Raw genomic sequence first — 20,561 nt, 5'->3', positions numbered from 1 at the left:
CACACAAGGTGGCCAGCACCAAGCCCGGCCACCTTTATTTCCCTACATACGTACACACACCTACAACAGCCGCCCTAAGCCACTAAGTAGCGATGACGTGCCACATCGCTTGTGCCAGGCTCGGTGCACTTTGAACTTTGAGGCCGTCACGTGAAGTGTCGACGAAGGATCGCTGGCAGGAGCTGGCAGGAAGTCACGGGACGGACCCATATATAAATATATAATTACACACACAGACACACACATACATACATACAGACACACACTCATGTGTGTGTATACACAGCGTATATATACCAGGGCTAAAGTCACAGCGTCGCACATCGCCCAGGCGTGGAGCATGCAAGCAAGCGCTGGTAATCTGCTGAATACCCATCATCATCATCAGCTGCAACAGAAGCAGCAGCATCATCAGCATAATCATCAGCTGCAACAGAAGCAGCAGCATCATCAGCATCATCATCAGCAGCAGCATCATTAGCAGCATCAGGGCAATCGTAGAAGCATCATCAGCAGCAGAATAATAACCAAAGACAAAGATCCCCCGCATAGCCTTACTCGACTGTTGGGGCAAGTGTGTTTAGCGAGCACCTATGACGGCTGGGCACGGTACGCATGGGGGTGGGTGGCCCTGAGCCCGCCCAATCGCCTTTGTCTCCCCAGTGGCGGTGCTTTTACACACCGCATCAGCTACACATTCGTGGCTGAGTCTACTTAGGGGAGGCCCAGGACAGGTTCAGATAATTGGGAATCGAAGTCGGGTCACCCGTTTCGTCGCGCTAATCACTACAACAACCATAACCCCAACACAAATGGATTGTGTCTTATCATCAGCAGCAGCATCAGCAGCAAGCACTCACCATCACCACCATAATCATTAATAGCAACGTAATGATTGGTAACGCTATCATCAGCAACGCCATTATTACCAACACCATCATCAGCAGCGTGAACACAACACACACTCATGTGCATCATCATCACCAGCAGCAGCAGCGCTACCATCTTCATCATGTTAGTACTTCAGTGGGCTTAGCCTGGTAGGAGGGAGTTTTTTTTTATCTTTTCGGTGATTTATTGATCTTTCTTGTCCTTTGCACTCTTATCGTGTTTTTTTGTATTGTTTGTTGTTACGTTCTTACCCGCCCCGACTGAACATCTGTGAAGGGGAGCGTTATAGCTCATCAGATTCCTCCAGTATAAATACATATTCCGAATCATGTTATGTTTAAACGCTTTATTAGTATGTCTATTTATCGTCATCATCACGATCACCGTCATCAACACTGCCTCTTCACTAAACTAAAACTATTTATATTTTACCAGCTAAGGCCCGTGGAGTTATTTAGATATTTTTTTTTCAGAAGCGACGTGGCCACAAATGATATCACGTGGAGATGTATAGCAGCAGCCAAATACTCTAAACGCGCGTTGTTGATTCTAAATGTGGAAGGAAAAACTAGAGGACCCGGAGAAAAACGTATGTTAACTCCCTCGCCTGGTATGCAGGAGGTCGTGGGTTCGACCCCGACCCTGACGCCTGCTGTATATTTGGAGTTTTGATATCTCTCTCTCTCTCGTGGTAGTGTGTATTTTTCTCCGGTTTTCCCTCCACATTTGGAAACATTCGTTTAGGCTGCTATACATTTTCCACGTGACAAGCCACTTCGTTGACCGATCATTTGTGGACCGGTCGCTGCTGAAAACGGTTTAGCTCAGTGAGCCTAACCTCGTAAAATAAAAAACAATTATTTAGTTTAAGTTTAAATATACAGCAGCAGGCGTCAGACTCGGGATCGAAGCCACGACCTCCTGTGTACCAGGCGAGGTAGTTAACATCTCGCCACCGCATGTGGGAGGAGACCGGTAGGGAACAGAGCGTTGCCCCACTGCACGTGCGCGTGTTTTCTCCACGTGCAACCGGTTTCAACACACGTGGCTAAAAGACGACTCATTCAATTGGCTGAAAACGTCGTAATTTTTCAGAGGACCGCTGCGATATTAACACGAGTCCCGCTGTTCCACACAGATCGCCTGCCACACGGTCACCTGTACGGGAAGGATTGAAGTATGGGTCAGGAAGGTGAGTTGCCGGTTGGCTGCTGTAAGCCACGTTCTACCCACTGCTGGATGAGCAGCTCCCCAAGAATCTTATTATTTATTTTGCCGACCGCCCTCACTCCCCTCCTGGTCTAGCTTCTGTTCTCTAACCCGCGAGCTCCTCTTCCCGTATCTCAGTGGAATCTCTAAAGCAGTGTTCTTCACTCATATTCAGGGGCGGGGTGGTGCCACTTTCGCCCATAAGACATCGTCAGGGGCGCCCAGTGCCGGATTAAGCTAAAACATTTTTTTAACACACAAATGTTTTACTTGCATAGTAAAGTAATTGTATTTTTTTCCTTTTTGATACAGTCAGATCATGCGACGGATCGCTAAACTTAAACACACAGTCGTTCATAAAAGTTGAAGGCGGTATAGGCCTCTAGCAATAGAGGAAGTGCAGCATCACTGAACCGGAATTGATAGCTTGAAAGCGTTTAGCGCGGGGCCCTTGTAAGTGCGGGGCCCGTAGCTTCTACATATGTAGCGACTTTTGCTACGAGGATCATCCGGCACTGGGGACGCTCCACCATTTGAAACCATTGTGACAGCAGCGCACGACGACGATGATGATCGGGGGGTCTCCGCTGGTTGTGTGTTGTCGGTGGGAGCTGCGAGTCTCACTAAAGCCCCGCACGTTTCAACCAGTGGCCCTTCAGGGCCTTGCGATGAACACCACGCTGCTCTACATGCTCCTTTGCACACTTTTTCCGCTTGGAGTTGTTCCATTCTCTCTGAACATTCATCCAGCAGTCGACAACAGATCACGGCTGCTGCTGCTGATAATAATAACAACGATGGTAATTGTTATGTAACGATGATGGTACCTATTATGTAATCATGGATGCACGTGGTCACACCACACACGCACGGACTGCAAGGCGATCGACTAACGAGCACCTTCCACCAGCAGGGGCTTGGGCAGGCCATTGCAGAGCTGTGCATTTACCTCTTTCTGTATCTCAGTGTGTGTGTTGAACTTCTTTCGCACCGTACGTAACCAACCGTGCTAATCGGAGGCGCGGGACAAAGATCCCCCGGTTAGCCTTCACGTTCTGTTGGGGCAAGTGCCGATTAGCGAGCGGCACCTAAAACGAAGGCCGGAACCGCACGCGAGGGGATGGGGGTGAGGCCAGCCCCACGCCCCAGTGCTGATGCGAAGCGCACACCGCACCAGGTACTCGTTCGAGCCTGAGTCGACCTAGGCGAGGCCCAGGACCGGTTCAGATCAATCGTCACTGGGTGTTGGCCGTGAGCGGGTATCGAACAGTGCTAACCGCTGCGCCACCGCTCCCCCTCCGCTCCGCTCCTCCCACCGGGACACGCAAGCGGATGTGTGTGTGTGAGAGATGTGTGTGTGTGTGAGATGTGTCTGTGTGAGATGTGTGTGTGAGAGAGAGAGATCGTGAGTGCGTGCGGGGGGGCTGTGCGGGGGGGGGGGCTGAGCGAGGCCCAGGGCGGTGCAGGATGGGGAGCAATCTTCGGGCCTCAAGAGGTGCTCGCTAACACGGCCACCAAGGCTGCGTGATCGCGACGGAGCTGGGGGTTGGGTTGCCTACGGATGGTGCCATGTCCCCAGTGCGGTGTGTGTGTGGTGTGTGTGTGGTCTGTGTGTGGTGGTGTGTGTGTTTGGTGTGGTGTGTGTCTGTGTGCTGTGTGTGTGGTGTGTGTGTGTGGTGTGTGTGTGTGTGGTGTGTGTCTGGTGTGTTTGGCGTGACTGTGTGTGTGGTGTCTGTGTGTGTGGTGTATTGTGTGTGTGTGCGGTGTGATGTGTGTGTGTGGTGTGTGTGGTGTGTGTGTGGTGTGTGTGTGTGGTGGTGGTGTGTGTGTGGTGGTGTGGTGTGTGTGGTGGTGTGTGTGGTGGTGTGGTGTGTGTGGTGGTGGTGTGTGTGGTGTGTGTGGTGTGGTGTGTGTGTTGTGTGTGTGTGGTGTGTTGTGTATGTGGTGTGTGTTTACTGTATATATGTGTGTGGGGAGCGGTGGTGTAGCGGTTAGCGCTGCGCTCCGAACCTGGCAACCCGAGTTCGATTCCGGCTCACGGCCACCAACACCCAGTGACGATGATCTGAACCGGTCCTGGGCCTCCCCTAGGTCGACTCAGCCTCAAACGAGTACCTGGTGCGATGTGTAAACATCGCCGCTAGGGAGACAAAGGCGGCCGGACGTGGTGCTGGCCACCCACCCCCTCGTGTGCCGTGCCGGCCTTTATAGGTGCTCGCTAACAGCACTTGCCCCTACAGTCTGTTAAGGCTACACCGGTTGATCTTTGTCTTTGTGTGTGCGCAAGTCTGCCAAAGTGTGTGAACTAGTATGTGTTCTGTATGTTTGTATGTATGAGGTCGCTTCGGCATTAATAGGTGCTCACTAACATCCGTGACTGTTGGCGAAACATGTTAAGGCTGGGCATGCGATGTTTCTTTTTGTAGGCGCGTGTAAGGGGAGCGGTGGCGCAGCGGTTAGCCCACTGCAAATCCGGCCGAATTCAATTAATAATAATAATCGACCACGGCTACCGCCACCGTGTATGCACGTATGGCGAACTTCTTTCGCACCGTACGTAGCACAACCGTGCCCGCACGCCGCGTGCGCCGGATGATTGCTGAACGAAACCCCACGTGGGACACCAACTCCCCGTTGGTGGAGGCCCATGCGGCGGCAGTGGCGCGGGCCGAGCAGCCGAAGGTCCCGCGCCCATGTAGACCCCGTCGCGCAGTGAACTCCTCTACCCCCCCCCCTAACCTCCCCGCCCTTCGTCGCCTCGCAGAGTCGGCCCCCGTCAAGCACGCGGACTGGATGAGCTCCCTGCCGGAGCGCCTCCTCGACGTCAAGCTGCGGCACCTGGCCATCCCAGGTGTCCATTCCGATCGGATCGAACTCGCGACTCGCTTTCGTCGCGAGGGCGACGCCCGCGCTTTGTGACGTGGAGACACGCGACGTGGTTGGTTTGGGTGGACTATCGACCGTGACGGCAAACCACCGTGGTCTAAAATCCTTCAACGCAGGAGGAGCAACCAGCATAGCTACACAAACTCTCTGTTTCCTGAAGCCCTCTCGTCGTGGCTAACAGCAGACATTCGACCCCATTGCCTCCCCGCATCTATTTTATACACCCCATCTCCGCCATTACATTCACGCGCTGTAGCATTCTTAATTCTCTTTAAAGCGTCTTGGTCAAGGCGTTATATGAATTGCGTTGAGATAAGGCCTAGACATTGACGGCATCTGGGTTCTGAAATCATTTCTGCTGCCATCATCATCATCGTCACCACCACACGCATGAACAATATTACTGAAAACAGAATAGGCTTGAACCCCCTTCTGACAATAGTACAGCAGGTGTTAAGATGGTCACAACAGCGAATAGACACACTTATTGCAAGGCATCAAATCAAGCATTAACCACACGCGCTTGTCGTAAAACATGCAAACATCCTTTCATAAATAATGTACGGATGTTCGGCCTACGCATGTCTTTGTCTCACTACCAGTGTTAGACCGGAGAACAACACCAGAAGGCGAACAGCACAATGGCTATTCAAGTATCAAAGCATCATGAGCTTGGGTCGAGCAGTTATATCGATGGGACCCTTTTGCAATAGGTGCCTATTTGGTTGGTATTTGAACAGCGTAACGCCTCCTTTGTATTATTGCCACAATTTGTGAATCCTTTTCCTGTTTTTTCATAATTTTGACACTGTAGAGATAACCGTAGAGTCCATTTGGTATCCGTGCCATCGGCCTCATGGCGCACGGCGATCATCGCCAAGGTAGGCGCTGCTGCTGCTGCTGCCGTGTCACAGGCACAGTCTGTGGTCCGTTTCGCAGTCGGGGGCAACGTTTGCTTCGTGGCTTTACCCCAATTCAGCGATTCGCCGGTTGTAAACGCAGTCAAATTTGACAACATTTTGGGACCGTGACGCCAGCGGCACACAGCGGCCTGAAGTATACACGTACAAATCACGTACGTGTATGTTTGCCTGCCGATTTGTGCAGGCTTGGGGCAAAGCACCAAAACAACAACAGCAATAGCCCCAAACTATACCAAGACGACACACAGAGTCCTTCAAACCCGAACTGTCGATACAAAATTAGCAAATATGGCTGTATCCAGCACCATTCTTCTGCATCGGGATACTTTTTTTGATGGAGGATTTATGACGTTAAGGGCGGAAGCAAGGGTTGTTCCAAATGTTGGTGCTGCAGCGGCAAAGGCTTTATCACCCATTCCAATCATCGTTCTTGGGATAGTCAAAAGGAAATCAGATGGACGCCTTAGGTTTTTTGAGTTTGACAATGGGGATGAAGAATTTGCTAAGTAAGTATACAGCCTGTTCTCCTATAACGCGTGTTTTCATAATGCGAATTGGATATAACGCGATGAATGTATTAGTCAACAATTTTTTGCTACAACGCTGATGTCAATTGGATATAACGCTATGGAGTGAACGGAACTACATCACGCGAGTAGGAATAAGCAGTCGTACGGCCGCCTCGGTGTAGCATCATCGCACGAGGCGGGACACTGCTGAATGCTGCTTCTAGATGCTACCCATGCGCCTCAGTCTTTGTTCGGCTTGAGTTACGCAGGGGACTTGCATTACCCCTTTATGATTTATTATGACCCGAATTTTTCCATGATGCGGCGTTCTTCAGGAACGCAACTACCGCCACGTTACAGGAGAACAGACTGTACAGTGCAGATTTTCCAATAAGGATTTGTATGAATGAACGGGGCCCAATGTAGATGACCGTTGTTGGATCTCTCTCGCTCGCCCGCCAACCCCGCAAGGCTCGCACAATTCCTTCTCATTCGGCATCACGCACGAGTCCCCGGTGGGCCTCGACCTCTCCGGGGAGATCCGCGACCTCCTGGGTACCGCCGCGTCCCTCCTGGGGTCCGCGGGCGAAGCGGTCCCTCGCTACGCCGTGCAGAGCTGGGCCGTCACGCAGGCCCTCACTTTCCGTGAGCAGCTGGAGGCCGGCGTGCGCTACCTCGACCTGCGCCTGGCGGCCCACGATTGCGGTGACGATAGCGACGAGGAAAAGGAGGAGGATGACGACGATGGGAACGACGATGACAGCGGCGGCGGGAGTGGAGTAGGAGGAGGCGGAGGTGGAGGTGGGAACGGAGGCGGCGATGGTGGCAGCAGTGGCGACAGTGAAGGCAGCAATAAGCCTGGAGATGGAGGGGACGCTGGCGCAGGAGGTGGTGGAGGTGGAGGCGGCGGTGGAGATGGGGATGACAGTGAAGCCGGTGCTGGAGGCAGCAGTGGCAGAACGGCCAGAGACAGTGAAGGCCGAGGTGGTGGTGGAGTGGGAGGTAGCGGCGGCGTTGGTGGCGATGGCGGCGGCGGCGGAGGCGGCGGCGACGGCGACGGCGGAGGCGCAGCAGCAGCAGGAGGCGACGGCCGCGGTGTCGGCGTGCACTTCACCCATGGCCTCCTGGCGGGCCCCGTGTGGCGAGGCCTGCGTGAGGTGGGCGCCTTCGCGAGGGCCCACCCGCGCGAGGTGCTGCTGCTCGAGTTCAAGCACCACTACGGCCTGGGCGAGCGTCACCACCGCCTGGTGCTTGCCGCTCTCCGACGACACCTGGGCCTCCACAGGATCTGCCCTCGTTCGGAGGCCGCGGACGCCTCCCTGCGCACCCTTTGGGAGCGCGGGCGACAGGTGCGAGGGGCGGGGGGTGGGGGCCGTTCGGCCTGGCTTCCTCCCCGGGAAGGCTCACGTCCACTTTGGGAGACATCGGTGGCCAGGCGCAGTGGTGTTGGCCACACCATCCCACTCACCCCTCGTGTGTCGTTTCCGACTTCACAGTGGGTACTGCTGCTTGGTAACCAGCAAATGCACTGTTAAGGCTTTGTTTGTCAATAGGTATTCCTGAACAGAACCATGTCCCGATGGTTTACGGATTTTTTTAACTAAAACCATTTTAAACTAAACTACTTTCTTTTTATTTTATCAGGTAAGGCCCCACTGAGTTATGTAGTTCTTTTTTCAGAAGCGACTTTTCCACAAATGACCTCAACTTTGTGGCTTATCACGTGGAAATTTATGGCAGCCCAAATATTCTAAACACGTGACATCGATTCTAAATGTGGAGGGAGGAAAAAGCGGGGGGACCCGGAGAATAATCCACGCGACCACCGGGAGCGTGGACATGCAAACTCCAAATATACAGGTGTAAAGAAGCTCCTTGGAGACATTCATATTTGTAAAAGTAGAGCTTTATTTCTAACTGAGCGTATTTACAGTGCCGAGTATAACAACCGCCACACTAGTGATTACTTCGACTATCTTCAGCCCCGATGGTTTCCACCAAGTTGATCTCGAGCAGTCGGCCCCGATGGTTTCCACCAAGTTGATCTCAAATAGTCAGGTGTCAGGGTCGAGATCAAACCCACGACCTCCTGCATACCAGGCGAGGGAGATAACATCTCACCACCGTGGTGGGCAAATCCCGCCACTCTTGACGCCTTCAAACTAAACCGGGAATGTTACCGCTGACACAGTGACGTCAAAGCCCAGGGGCCCCCCCAAAACGCGGGGCCCTGGCCAGTTGCCCCGACTCGGCCCACCGGGGGTCTTGTTCACTCGGTGAGGTTCACGTTTGTGAGTGTCGCGCGTATTTCCTTTTAGCCTGCAGGTTAGAGCTCGAGATTATCGGGGTGAGTCTCGTTTGCGTGATTGAGTGGGCGAGTTGGTGAGCGGGTGGATTGAGTGAGTGAATGAATGGGTGACTGAGCAGCTGAGTCAGTAGGTGAGTGGCTGAATGAGTAGGTAAGTGGGTGAGTGAATTGATAGAAGAGTGAGTAGGCGATATGAGTGGGTGAGTGAATGGGTGAATGAGTGAATGAGTGGGTGGGCACGAGTAAGCATGGAGAGATGGAAGGTGAGTGAACAATTGAGTGGAGTTGGGTTTTTTTCTACTTTAACTTTTTATTTCACAAGGTAACGCCCACTGAACTATGGAGCTCTTTTTCAGAAGCTACCCGGCTATCACAAATGATAGCTCAACGAAGTGGCTTATCAAGTCGAAATTCGTAGCAGCCAAATACGTTATAAACGCATGTTTCTAAATGTGGAGGGAAGGAGGGAAACCCCGGAGGACCCAGAGAAAAATCCACGCAGCCACGGGGAAAGCGACAGACACGCAGACTCCAAATATACAGCAGGAGTCAGGGTCGGGATCGAACCCACGACCTCCTGTATACCAGGCGAGGTAGTCAACATCTCGTCACCGTGACACCCCTGAACGAGTGGGCGATATTACGAGTGAGTGAGTCTGTTAACCCTCTACGCTGCGGGGGGGGGGGGGGGGGGGGATCTTTGTCTCAACAAACAAACGCAACGTTGCAGGTCATCGTATTCTACGATGGGAGGGCCCTGGACGAGGAGGACCTCTGCCCCCTGACGATGATCCGATCGCCGTGGCCCAACACGGACGACGTAGAGCGTGCGGTCGCCTTCCTGGATGAGGTGGCGGCGCGGGGCCCTGCGAGCGACGCGGCCTACCGCGTGGCTCAGCTCGTGCTCACGCCCAGCACGTCACGCCCGGGCCTGCAGCTGCTCTACGGCAGCCTCAGGGCAAGCCTCGTGCAGCCGTGCGTGACGTCACAGGCGTTGACATCGCACACGCAGAATCGCACCACACCACAGGGTCTCGCCACACCACAGGGTCTCACCACACCACAGGGTCTCACCACACCACAGGGTCTCACCACACCACAGGGTCACGCCACACCACAGGGTACGGCCACACCACAGGGTCTCGCCACACCACAGGGTCTCGCCACACCACAGGGTCTCGCCACACCACAGGGTCTCGCCACACCACAGGGTCTCGCCACACCACAGGGTCCCGCCACACCACAGGGTCTCGCCACACCACAGGGTCTCACCACAGGGTCTCACCACACCACAGGGTCTCACCACACCACAGGGTCTCACCACACCACAGGGTCACACCACACCACAGGGTCTCGCCACACCACAGGGTCTCGCCACACCACAGGGTCTCGCCACACCACAGGTTCTCGCCACACCACAGGGTCTCGCCACACCACAGGGTCTCGCCACACCACAGGGTCTCACCACACCACAGGGTCACACCACCCACAGGGTCTCACCACACCACAGGGTCACACCACACCACAGGGTCTCGCCACACCACAGGGTCTCGCCACACCACAGGGTCTCGCCACACCACAGGGTCTCGCCACACCACAGGGTCTCGCCACACCACAGGGTCTCGCCACACCACAGGGTCTCGCCACACCACAGGGTCTCGCCACACCACAGGGTCACGCCACACCACAGGGTCTCGCCACACCACAGGGTCTCGCCACACCACAGGGACTCGCCACACCACAGGGACTCGCCACACCACAGGGTCACGCCACACCACAGGGTCACACCACCCACAGGGTCTCGCCACACCACAGGGTCTCGCCACACCACAGGGTCTCGCCACACCACAGGGTCTCGTCACACCACAGGGTCACGCCACACCACATGGTCACGCCACACCACAGGGTCTCGCCACACCACAGGGACTCGCCACACCACAGGGTCTCGTCACACCACAGGGTCACACCACACCACAGGGTCACACCACACCACAGGGTCACGCCACACTACAGGGCCTCGCCACACCACAGGGTCTCGCCACACCACAGGGTCACACCACACCACAGAGCCACAGCAAGTGGCACGCCCCCCCCCCCCCCCCCCCCCCGAGGTTCAGTGACATCATCGTACCATGCGAGACGACCGCTCGGACTCACATCGTCACCCATCGCGTTGCTCGATGGCACATCAAGCCATGCTGCCTCACCGCACCTCGTCACTCCACATTACCACCCCGACCTGTCTCTACATCCGTGTGTCTGTCCAAATGTGTTACCGTCTACCTGCATGTTTATTGGCAGCTACGTCTATCTGTGTGTCCATCTGTCTGGCCGTTTCTCCATCCATCCGTCCGTCCGCGTGTTTTATGTCCATCTGTGTCCGTTCGTCCGTGTGATTGTTCACCTATCTGACACTACATCCATTCCTCCATCCATCCATCTGATTGCTCACCTACTTGTCGATACATCCATTCCTCCGTCCGTCCAGCTCTCAACATAACCCAACCAATAATAGTTACTTGCATATTCTCATTGTAATTTGTATGACTACGTCAACCCCCCCCCCCCCCCGTCTTTGCACCTGATATGATCACAATGATCGCATCACCTTTACTCCTCGAAGCAGGAAGACTTCTTCGCCTGATGAAACTGGTTGTAATCACCAGCGAAACGTCGGACTCGAATTGTAATTGTTGTGGGTTTACTCTCCAATACACGGGTGTGCTGATGTAACGAATTGCCATGTTTTATTTACTTGATAAACTTTACTAATTGGCTGTGTCGGATGGTGACGGGTTTAACGACGCATTTTATAGTTACGCGATTTAACCCCCCCCCCCCCCCCCGAAAAGTACATGTGCCTGTTTTTCTCTCCATCCATCCATGTTTTATGTCCATCTGTGTGTGTGTCCTTCCATCCATCCGTCTGTGTATATATCCATTCCTGTATATATACATTCCTGTTTCTATCCATTCCTCCGTCTGTTTGTCGTCTATCCGTCCACCTCCCCGTCTGTCTGTCCGTCGTCTCTCGGCCCGTGCGTCCATCTCTCCGGTTATCCGTCGATCCGACTCACCGCGTGTCCGTCCGTCGGTCCGTCCGTCCGTGGACGCAGGAACATGCCCACCCTGGTGGCGTGGCTCAAGTCGCAGCGCGCGGGCCCCCAGGGCGTGAACATCGTCATCGCCGACTTCGTGGAGCTCAGCGACTTCATCCCCAGCGTCATCGCGCTCAACGACGCCCTCTGAACCCACCACCACCCCGACCCCCCCACACTTAAAGCCGCGAACGCCGCCAGTCATCGCCGTGCTACCATCGACGTCAACCCTCAACCGCATCGGCTGCACACACCGTGGCAGCGGATGCAGATGATACCCGATGCACGAATGGAAAACGTGAAACTCTCCAGTCGGTGAGCGACTGCGGTCGGCCAGAACGGACCCCCGTACGACGACGTGTCACGGCGCGATGGCTCCGATCCGCAAATACGGAGTAGGGAGACATCGTCGCGACGATGATACACTCCGCTGTGAACTTTGTTGTTGCTCTGCATCTACATCAGCAGCTGTACGAAAGAAGAAGAACGTTTATCTATGCGTCCAGTTTGCTGGCATTGCTGGCTTCTGGCTGGGATCCTTTCCACCACCACCACCGAAGCGAGTTGGGTGACTGGCTACACGGGTTTTTCTGTGCAAAAAATAAGCGTTGAATTGGAATGGCGGAAGAATGGTGTCGGGTTTAACGACGTGTATATTTACACGATGTAACCCAAAAAAAATATAAACCTGTGTCGTGGATGATATTGGTCGCGAAAGCTTCCGTGTTAAATGGTGGAATAAGTTTTGAAGATGTATAATAATAATATAATAGATAGTCACACAAGAGATTGCAGTAACGACACGAGAAGACTGTCACGGTTCAGTTCACATTGCTATAACTTTTCAATGTGTCTGTTCATGTAATTCTTTAACCAGAATATTCGTACAATTTTTGGCAATATATCTATTTTTTTTAAATTTCTCAATGCATTATCTTGCCATTTTTCCTGCAGAATACGTTCCGTACTCCCGAGTACAGCAGGGGATTGTGAGAAGCGTTACCAAGATAACAACCGCCACTGTCATGGTATCATCTCCCACAAATAAAGACCCCCCCCTTGAAACCTCAACAGACTTGGGGCAAGTGATGTTTGCGAGCAGTACCTATGAAGGCCGGCACGGCACTCGAGGGGGTGGGTGGCTAGCACCACGCCCGGCCGACTTTGTCTCCCCAGCGGCAATGTTTATACACACCGCAACCAGGCACTCGTTTGAGGCCGAGTCGACCTGGGGGAGACCCGGGACCGGTTTAGATAATTATCACTGGCATTGTCCGTGCGCGCTAACCACCCACACCTCCCCCAACTCTCACCTCCACCTCCCTCTCCTCCCTGCAGTCGATTCACGCGAACATCCGAGTCCCTGGCAAGGCGGCCACTGCTGGGGATAACAGCTGATGCCCCCTTCCCCCTGCTACCCATAGCCCCCTGTAGCCCCCCCCCCTTCAACCCCGCCCCCCCCCCATGTGATGGCCATTACCGGGGGGTGGGGGCCGGGGGGTGGGTCAGTAACCTTACGGTTCCAGAGCCGCAATGGGGCGGCTCCGAAGGGGTGGGGGGGGGACTGCTTCGTGACGTTCTATTTATGTAAGGGGCCGTCCATAAATGACGTCACGCGATTTTGGACGATTTTTGACCCCTTCCCCCCCCCTTCGTCACACGGCGTCACAAATGGTCAGAACCCCCCTCAAATATGACGTCACAAAGCTCTGCCCCCCCCCCCAAAATAAAATTAAACATGCTTCAAATCGCTTAAAACGATTGTCATTGTAGTGCGTATTTAATGTGGCGCTGCACTCTGGTGTTGTAGAAGAAAACATTTATTAGAAAGTTAATTTAGTTAAGTAGAACGTGTTGTCTATATTTATTTAAAGTTGCGTATTTTGACGTGACATCACATTTCTCAAACTCCCCCTCCCTCGTTACACATCATCACAAATGTCTGACCCCCCCCCCCCCAGGTGGGTTACGTCATTTATGGACGGCCCCTAAGGACTACCACCACCAGTCCCAGTATCCACCACACCGCAATTGCTGCGGCTCTTTAAATATTGAGGGAGTTGTTTATACTGGTAGGAACCTCCTGGTTCCACCAGCCCACAGGGGATTGTTGTGTCCGTCCGTCTTGCATCCAAAAATGGGAGGGGTGTGGCTGGGTGGAGAGGGGAGGGTGGGGAGTGGTTTGGGTGGGGAAGGAGGGGCTGGGTGGGGAGGGGAGGGTGGGGAGGGGCTGGGCGGGGAGGGTGGGGAGGGGCTGGGTGGGGGGGGGCTGGGTGGGGAGGGGCTGGTCACCCCATGGTGCCCTTATAAAACTCAACGTTTAACCTACTCACGCCGGCTTGTGCCCGCCCTCAGTTTTGCATATTTGCGGAATACACCATGCCGCCGTTGACCCTGGCCATTGACCGAGCAACCCAACGTTCCTACCAGCTCCCTCCGCAGGACAATGTGTTTTATTTAGGCGCGTTTAACCGAATTCGAATGTGAAGGAACAACGTCTCCTCCTTGCTACTTTGGTTGTTGACTCCCACCCCCCGGTTCTGCGAGTCCATGACGATTCACACACCCAGCGCTGGCCGTCTTGCTGGGAGAAGGACGCCGCGTGTAATTTGAGGCTGCAATTGAGGTTTCATTGACCCTCCGCTCTCAATGCAACACGTTCCGGGGAAGGAGGCGGTGACAGCAGCGTCTCTCTCTCGAGAGAGATGCCGCCCACTACAACGGCTGCCCATGTCTAACATCTCGTTACGCAGATCTCCCCCCCCCCCCCACTCGCTTGGTACGTGGCTAGTTTGGGTAGTAGATGCGTTCTCAAAATAAATAAACGAAAACACGAAGCTGCCGCTGTTGCCTTGTTGTCTTTCATTGGCTGTACTGTAGTGGTGTTGGTGTTTACTGGTAGGAACCTCCTGGTTACACCAGCCCACAGGGGAGTATTGTGTCCATCCGTCCTTCGTGCAGGGAAGGGCTGGGTGGGGAGGGAGGGGCTGGGTGGGGAGGAGCTGGGTGGGGAGGGTGGGGAATGGCTGGTGGGTGGGAGGGGTGGGGCTGGGTGGGGAGGGGCTGGTCACCCCGTGGTGCCCTTATAAAACTCAACGTTTAACCTACTCACGCCGGCTTGTGCCCACCCTCACAAGTCGGGCATATCTGTGGAATACACCACGCCGCCGTTGACCCTGGCCATTGACCGAGCAACCCAACGTTCCTACCAGCTCCCTCCGCAGGAGGAATGTGTTCTGCACTTTTCCAACGTCTGCTACTGTTGCTTTCGTGTCTTTCATTGGCTTTGCTGCAGTGACATTGGTTTCTGCACCTTTCTAGTCCCGCCCACTTTCCCCCCCCCCCGTCCAATAGCATTCCACGCAACGCTACCCTCCCCCTTCTCCCCCCTCCCTTGCTCCTCCCCCCTCTCTAACTTATATAACCCCTTACCACAGCATCTTCTCTCCCACTTCAGCTGACATTGTCTTGCTGTAGTTTTCACACCTGATGATGATTGCTCGTGTTGCAATCGAAACGTCGTGATAATTTTTTTATTATGTAGAATTTTTATTATTTCATTATTTCCCTTCTACGTGACTTTACCGAAAGAACCAAGGATACCGCGAGGAGATCAACAGCCTGCCGAGTAGCGCGTCCGACCCCATAGCCCAGGCAGAGGTCGGCAAGCGAAAAATAACAAGATAGCGATTTATTTCGAATTTGGTAAAACAAAAACTGAGTATGTCAAGAGCCACAACAATGAATGGAGTGGATGGACGGGCGTGTACGCGTGGTGACGTGGCGTGTGAGTGAACGATTGAGTGCGCTTGGGTTGTTACTTTTAACGATATCACTTTTTTTATTTTGCCAGGTGAAGCGGAACTGAGCTATGGTAGCTCTCCTTCTTCAGAAGCGATCTGGCGGTCCTTTAATAAATAAAGTCACGAAGCAGCCGCACTTTTAAAGAGCCCGATGCGCAGGGTTGACGACGACCCCCTGGCATAGCCGCATATGAGTGAGTTCAAGCCGCACATAGCGAATTTTGGGTAGGTAGACATAGGTTAGGTCCATGAAGAATCGACCTGGCCACAAATGATAGCTCAACGAAGTCGCTTATACTCTTTGGTTCTTTCGGTAAAGTCACGTCGGTATAAAATAAAATGAATTAAATTAAATAAAAAGTGATTTATTTTATACCCACGTGACTTTACCGAAATAACCAAAGAGTATGGATCCCTGCAGTCACGAAAACTTAAAATCTAGATTGAAGTGGCTTGTCGCGTTTAGATGTTATAGTCGCCAAACGCTCTAAACGCGTGTTTAGAAATGTGGAGGGAAAACCCAGGGGACCCGGAGAAAAATCCTCCCGACTAGGGAGAGAGAGAGCGATATAGGGGCCGTCCATAAATGACATCACGCACCTAGGGGGGAGGGGGGGGTCAGACATTTGTGACGATGTGTGACGAAGGGGGGGGGGGGGTGAGAAATGTGACGTCACATCAAAATGCGCAATTTTAAATAAATATAGACAACACGTTCAACTTAATTAAATTTACTCTTTAATAAATGTTTTCTCCTACAACATCAGAGTGCAGCGCCACATTAAATACGCACTACAATTACAATAGTTGAAAAAGATTTGAAGCATGTTTTATTTTTTTCGGGGGAGGAGGGGGGGGGGCAGAGTTTTGTGACGTCATATTTGAGGGGGGTCTGACTTTTTGTGACGCCGTGTGACGAAGGGGGGGGGGGGGGGGGTCAAAAATCGTCCAAAATCGCGTGACGTCATTTATGGACGGCCCCATACACGCAAACTCCAAATATACAAGCAGACATCGTCAGGGTCGGGATCGAACCCAAGACCTCCTGCATACCAGGCGAGGTAGTTAACATCTCCTAGCCACCGTGATGATGATGATGGAACCCACGACCTCCTGCATACCAGGCGAGGTAGTTAACATCTCCTAGCCACCGTGATGATGATGATGGAACCCACGACCTCCTGCATACCAGGCGAGGTAGTTAACATCTCCCGGAACGGGAACGGATCGCGTGTCCGAGAGCTTGGTCCACCGAGGGAGACGGAGCGAGGGGACGGGGTGGATCGCAGCGCCTGCAGGATCGTGAGATGTGACGGATCGAGAGAGGCCTTCATCCAGCAGTGGATGAACCATGACTGATGTGAGAGGCGCATGCCCTGCAACGGCACACCCACGCCCTTGCGATGCGGGAAAGGCCTCTCCAGGTCTTAGTGGCCGTCTATAAATGACGTCACGTGATTTTTGGACAATTTTTGACCCCCCTCCCCCTATCGTCATAGGCGTCAGAAAAAGTCAGACCTCCCCTCAAATATGACGTCACAAAGCTCTGCCTCCCCCCCAAAAAAAAAACATGCTTCAAATCGCTTTAAGCTATTGTCGTTGTAGTGCGTATTTAATGTGGCGCTGCACTCTGATGTTGTAGGAGAAAACATTTATTAAAAAGTCTATTTAATTAAGTAGAACGTGTTGTCTATATTTATTTAAAGTTGCGCATTTTTACGTGACGTCACATTTCTCACCCCCCCCCCCCTCGTCACATCGTCACAAATGTCTGACCCCCCCCCCTAGGTGCGTGACGTCATGTATGGACGGCCCTTTACGAGGAGCACCTCTCGAAGTCTACGCAGGCGGTCGACTCATGCACGCCGGCCAGACGTCTTTGAAGAGGCGGGCGTTCCCACGCTTTACCCCACCGCGCTTTACCCCACCGCGCTTTACCCCACCGCGCTTTACCCCACCACGCAAACCTCCTTCATCAACCGGCACCACGTGGGGAAAATGTTGTCCAGAATTTGATTGACAAAGGGTCGGTGTATTATTGTTGTTGTTGTTCCTATTGATTCATCTTGATTTGAAGCTTTCGTGACTGCAGGAATCCATACTCTTTGGTTCTTTCGGTAAAGTCACGGAGGTATGAAACAAAATAAATCACGACGTTTCGGGCGCAACACAAGCGTCCATCATCAGGTGGGAAAGCAAACAGCAGCTCGTGCGTGTGGGTTCAAGTTCATGTATTAGGTGTAGCCCTGTGAGCCAACAGCTCTTGAATCGGGTGCAACCGCAACAATAAAAAAACATGAACAAGAAAACATCTTAAAGTGACTATGTGACTATGTGCAAACTGACCATCCAGGAAAAAAAACCCAGCCAAATACAACTATCGTTCTTATTCACAATTATAATTTGCGGATTTTTAAGACATGACGTGGCGGCCTGTGGAAACCTTCATCCAGGAGTGGATTGACTATGGCGGGTAATAAAGATGATGATGAACACAAGTAGCAAACACCCCCCACACAACTGCTCGCGATGGTTTCTCCGGTCTCCGATCTCGCATTGCTTGCTCTACGTGGGGGGGGCAGGGAGGGGGTTGTTCTGTGTTGGTTTGTTCCTTTAAATTCACCTCCCCCGATTACCGCCCCACCTCCCTAAGGCGCTCCCACCTCCTCCCATCAATATAATTTGGACCAATCACAGTTGGATTGAGCCAGGTGAAGGTGATGGAGCGAGCCAATCGGAGAGCTGGATTTCTGCACACGCTCACAAAGGGCGCGGTGGTGCCTTTGCTCTTTGTGCGTTTGGGTTTTTTTTCTCTCCTGATCTCTGTGCTTTTGTCGCTGAGAACGAGTGGAGTTAAACGAGAGCCGCCTACGTTATCATCATCATCTTCAGCGGAATCATCATTAGCAGCAGCAGTAGTATCATCATCAGTAGTAGTATCAACATCAGCAAGATCATCATCGGCTGAATAATCATCATCATCAGCAGCAACGGCAATAATACGTTCGGCAGTGGCTACATTTATAATAAACGCGTTAAATAAAATCGTCGGCGTCATAATAAGGATTATCATCAGCAGTCGCTACATTATACATCATCATCAGCAACAACAGCGAAAGCAGCAAACAATCGCAGATACCATCATAACATCACCATCATCAGCAGCAGCAAACATAACATCATCACCGCCATCATGGGCGTGGTGCTCCCCACACCACGAACTCGGATAGAGCTCGCGAATAGCATTAGCCCCAGCAACAATCAATATACCATCATCATCATAGTTAACAATCATCATCAGCATCATCATCATGAAGAATCCACGACTACACTTGCCCCGCCACTGTTTCTTGCATCATTGTACGCAAGGTGATGCTGATGATGCTTTCATGATGATTCCTATTGACTCTGTTGACTATTGTATCTTGACGGTTCTGCTGCTGATGATTGTGATGAGGTTGTTACTGAATTGCTGCTGCTGTTTGTTATGACGATTTTACGATCGTGTCATTCGTATTGTAATCACGTAGAGTTAACAGCACTGACTCATGTTAACGATAATTAATTACGTCTGCTCCGAATGATCGATAATCATAATTCTGCTGCTGCTGAGGATTCCGATACAGATCATCATGACTATCGACGAGCGGACTGTACGTCTGTCTATAGTATAATCACTCCATAGTATAATCACTATATTGTACAATAATCGCCATATAGTATAAATCTATAGTATCATGACTATATTGTATAACCATTGTATAGCAATATCACTATATATGGTATGATCACTATAAAGTACCATCACGATATCGTATCATCATTATATCCACGTAATATCATCACTGGGAAGTATCAGCACCATAAAGCTGAGTCGGCGACACAGAGACCCGACACTGCGTTCGCGACACGGGCGTTCGCGACACGGGGGCTATCGTCGCGTACAGACCGCGTGGGGTCGCGAGCTTACGGCATCTGCAGATCTTAAGAACAAAACAAATTCCTGCTCGTGTCAACCGTCACACCCCCCGTGTGTGTGTGTCTGTGTGTGTCTGGTCTGTACGAGCTGTGACCGTGACACGGCTTGGGAAGGGGGCGGCCTTCATCCAGCAGTGGATTGAGGGAGCGATGTCTGTGGACGAACCCACGCTGAGCACACGCGCAGAGACAATCGCGGAGAGAGGCGACAGAAGGAGCACGTGGATTGTAGAATGCACGCAGGATATCTGTGAAAAAGAGCTTCATAGCTCATAGGATTTCTCCAGAATAAAAAATTTAGATTTAGAAGGCACACGGGTTAGAGAGAGCTTCGTATTGATAGCCATCCAAAAGTGTAGAGACCTGAAAATGAACGCAAGTGGAGCTGTACAAACTATTAAACTCTTTTTTTTCTATTTTATCAGGTAAGGTCCATTGCGTTATGCAGCTCAACGAAGTGGCTTATCACGTTTAAATGTTACGTAGCCATAATCTCTTAAAGCGTGTTTATAAAAGTGCCCCGGGAAAAATCCACGCGACCACGGCGAGACAGAATTAGAGAGAGACACGCAAACTCTAAATATACAGCAGCAGGCATCGTCAAAACCGGGATTGAACCCACGACCTCATGTATACCAGGCGAGGTAGTTAACATCTCCTAGCCACCGTAGTGGACGATGGTCGAGACTAATCACGGAGCAGCAGAACGGGAAAGGATCACGTGTCCGAGATCGCGTCCACCGAAGGAGACGGAGCGAGGGGACGGGGTGGATCGCAGCACCTGTAGGATCGTGAGATGTGACGGATTGAGAGAGGCCTTCATCCAGCAGTGGATGAACCATGACTGATGATGTACAATAAAATGCGTTTATTATGTATTTGTCTCAGCCCTAAAATAAACATTATATGTAATAGGCGACGTTTCGGGCAATGTCCCTTCTTTACAGAACATAGAG

General features: G+C 52.4%; 1 protein-coding gene across 3 annotated transcripts; it reads left to right on the top strand.

The window, feature by feature from the left end:
- The first annotated feature begins 327 nt into the window (after positions 1 to 327).
- PLCXD2 (phosphatidylinositol specific phospholipase C X domain containing 2) lies at positions 328 to 12,895 on the top strand. Of its 3 annotated transcripts, XM_061551454.1 has the most exons (6): positions 328 to 356; positions 2,030 to 2,083; positions 4,865 to 4,951; positions 6,890 to 7,767; positions 9,457 to 9,701; positions 11,843 to 12,895. In XM_061551454.1, the coding sequence occupies exons 2-6, from the start codon at positions 2,071 to 2,073 to the stop codon at positions 11,973 to 11,975; spliced, it is 1,356 nt and encodes a 451-aa protein (XP_061407438.1). In that variant the 5' UTR covers positions 328 to 356; positions 2,030 to 2,070; the 3' UTR covers positions 11,976 to 12,895. The 3 variants fall into 3 exon arrangements, with proteins under 3 accessions (XP_061407438.1, XP_061407446.1, XP_061407430.1); XM_061551462.1 differs by lacking the exon at positions 328 to 356 and having other exon boundaries at positions 2,010 to 2,083; XM_061551446.1 differs by lacking the exons at positions 328 to 356; positions 2,030 to 2,083 and adding an exon at positions 3,456 to 3,595.
- Positions 12,896 to 20,561: the final 7,666 nt, after the last annotated feature.

Source organism: Lethenteron reissneri, chromosome 2 (assembly GCF_015708825.2).
Source record: "Lethenteron reissneri isolate LAM-NWPU_2019-01 chromosome 2, ASM1570882v1, whole genome shotgun sequence".
In the NCBI taxonomy this organism is placed as follows: Eukaryota; Metazoa; Chordata; class Hyperoartia; order Petromyzontiformes; family Petromyzontidae; genus Lethenteron; species Lethenteron reissneri.
This window is presented reverse-complemented; position numbering and strand designations above follow the sequence as displayed.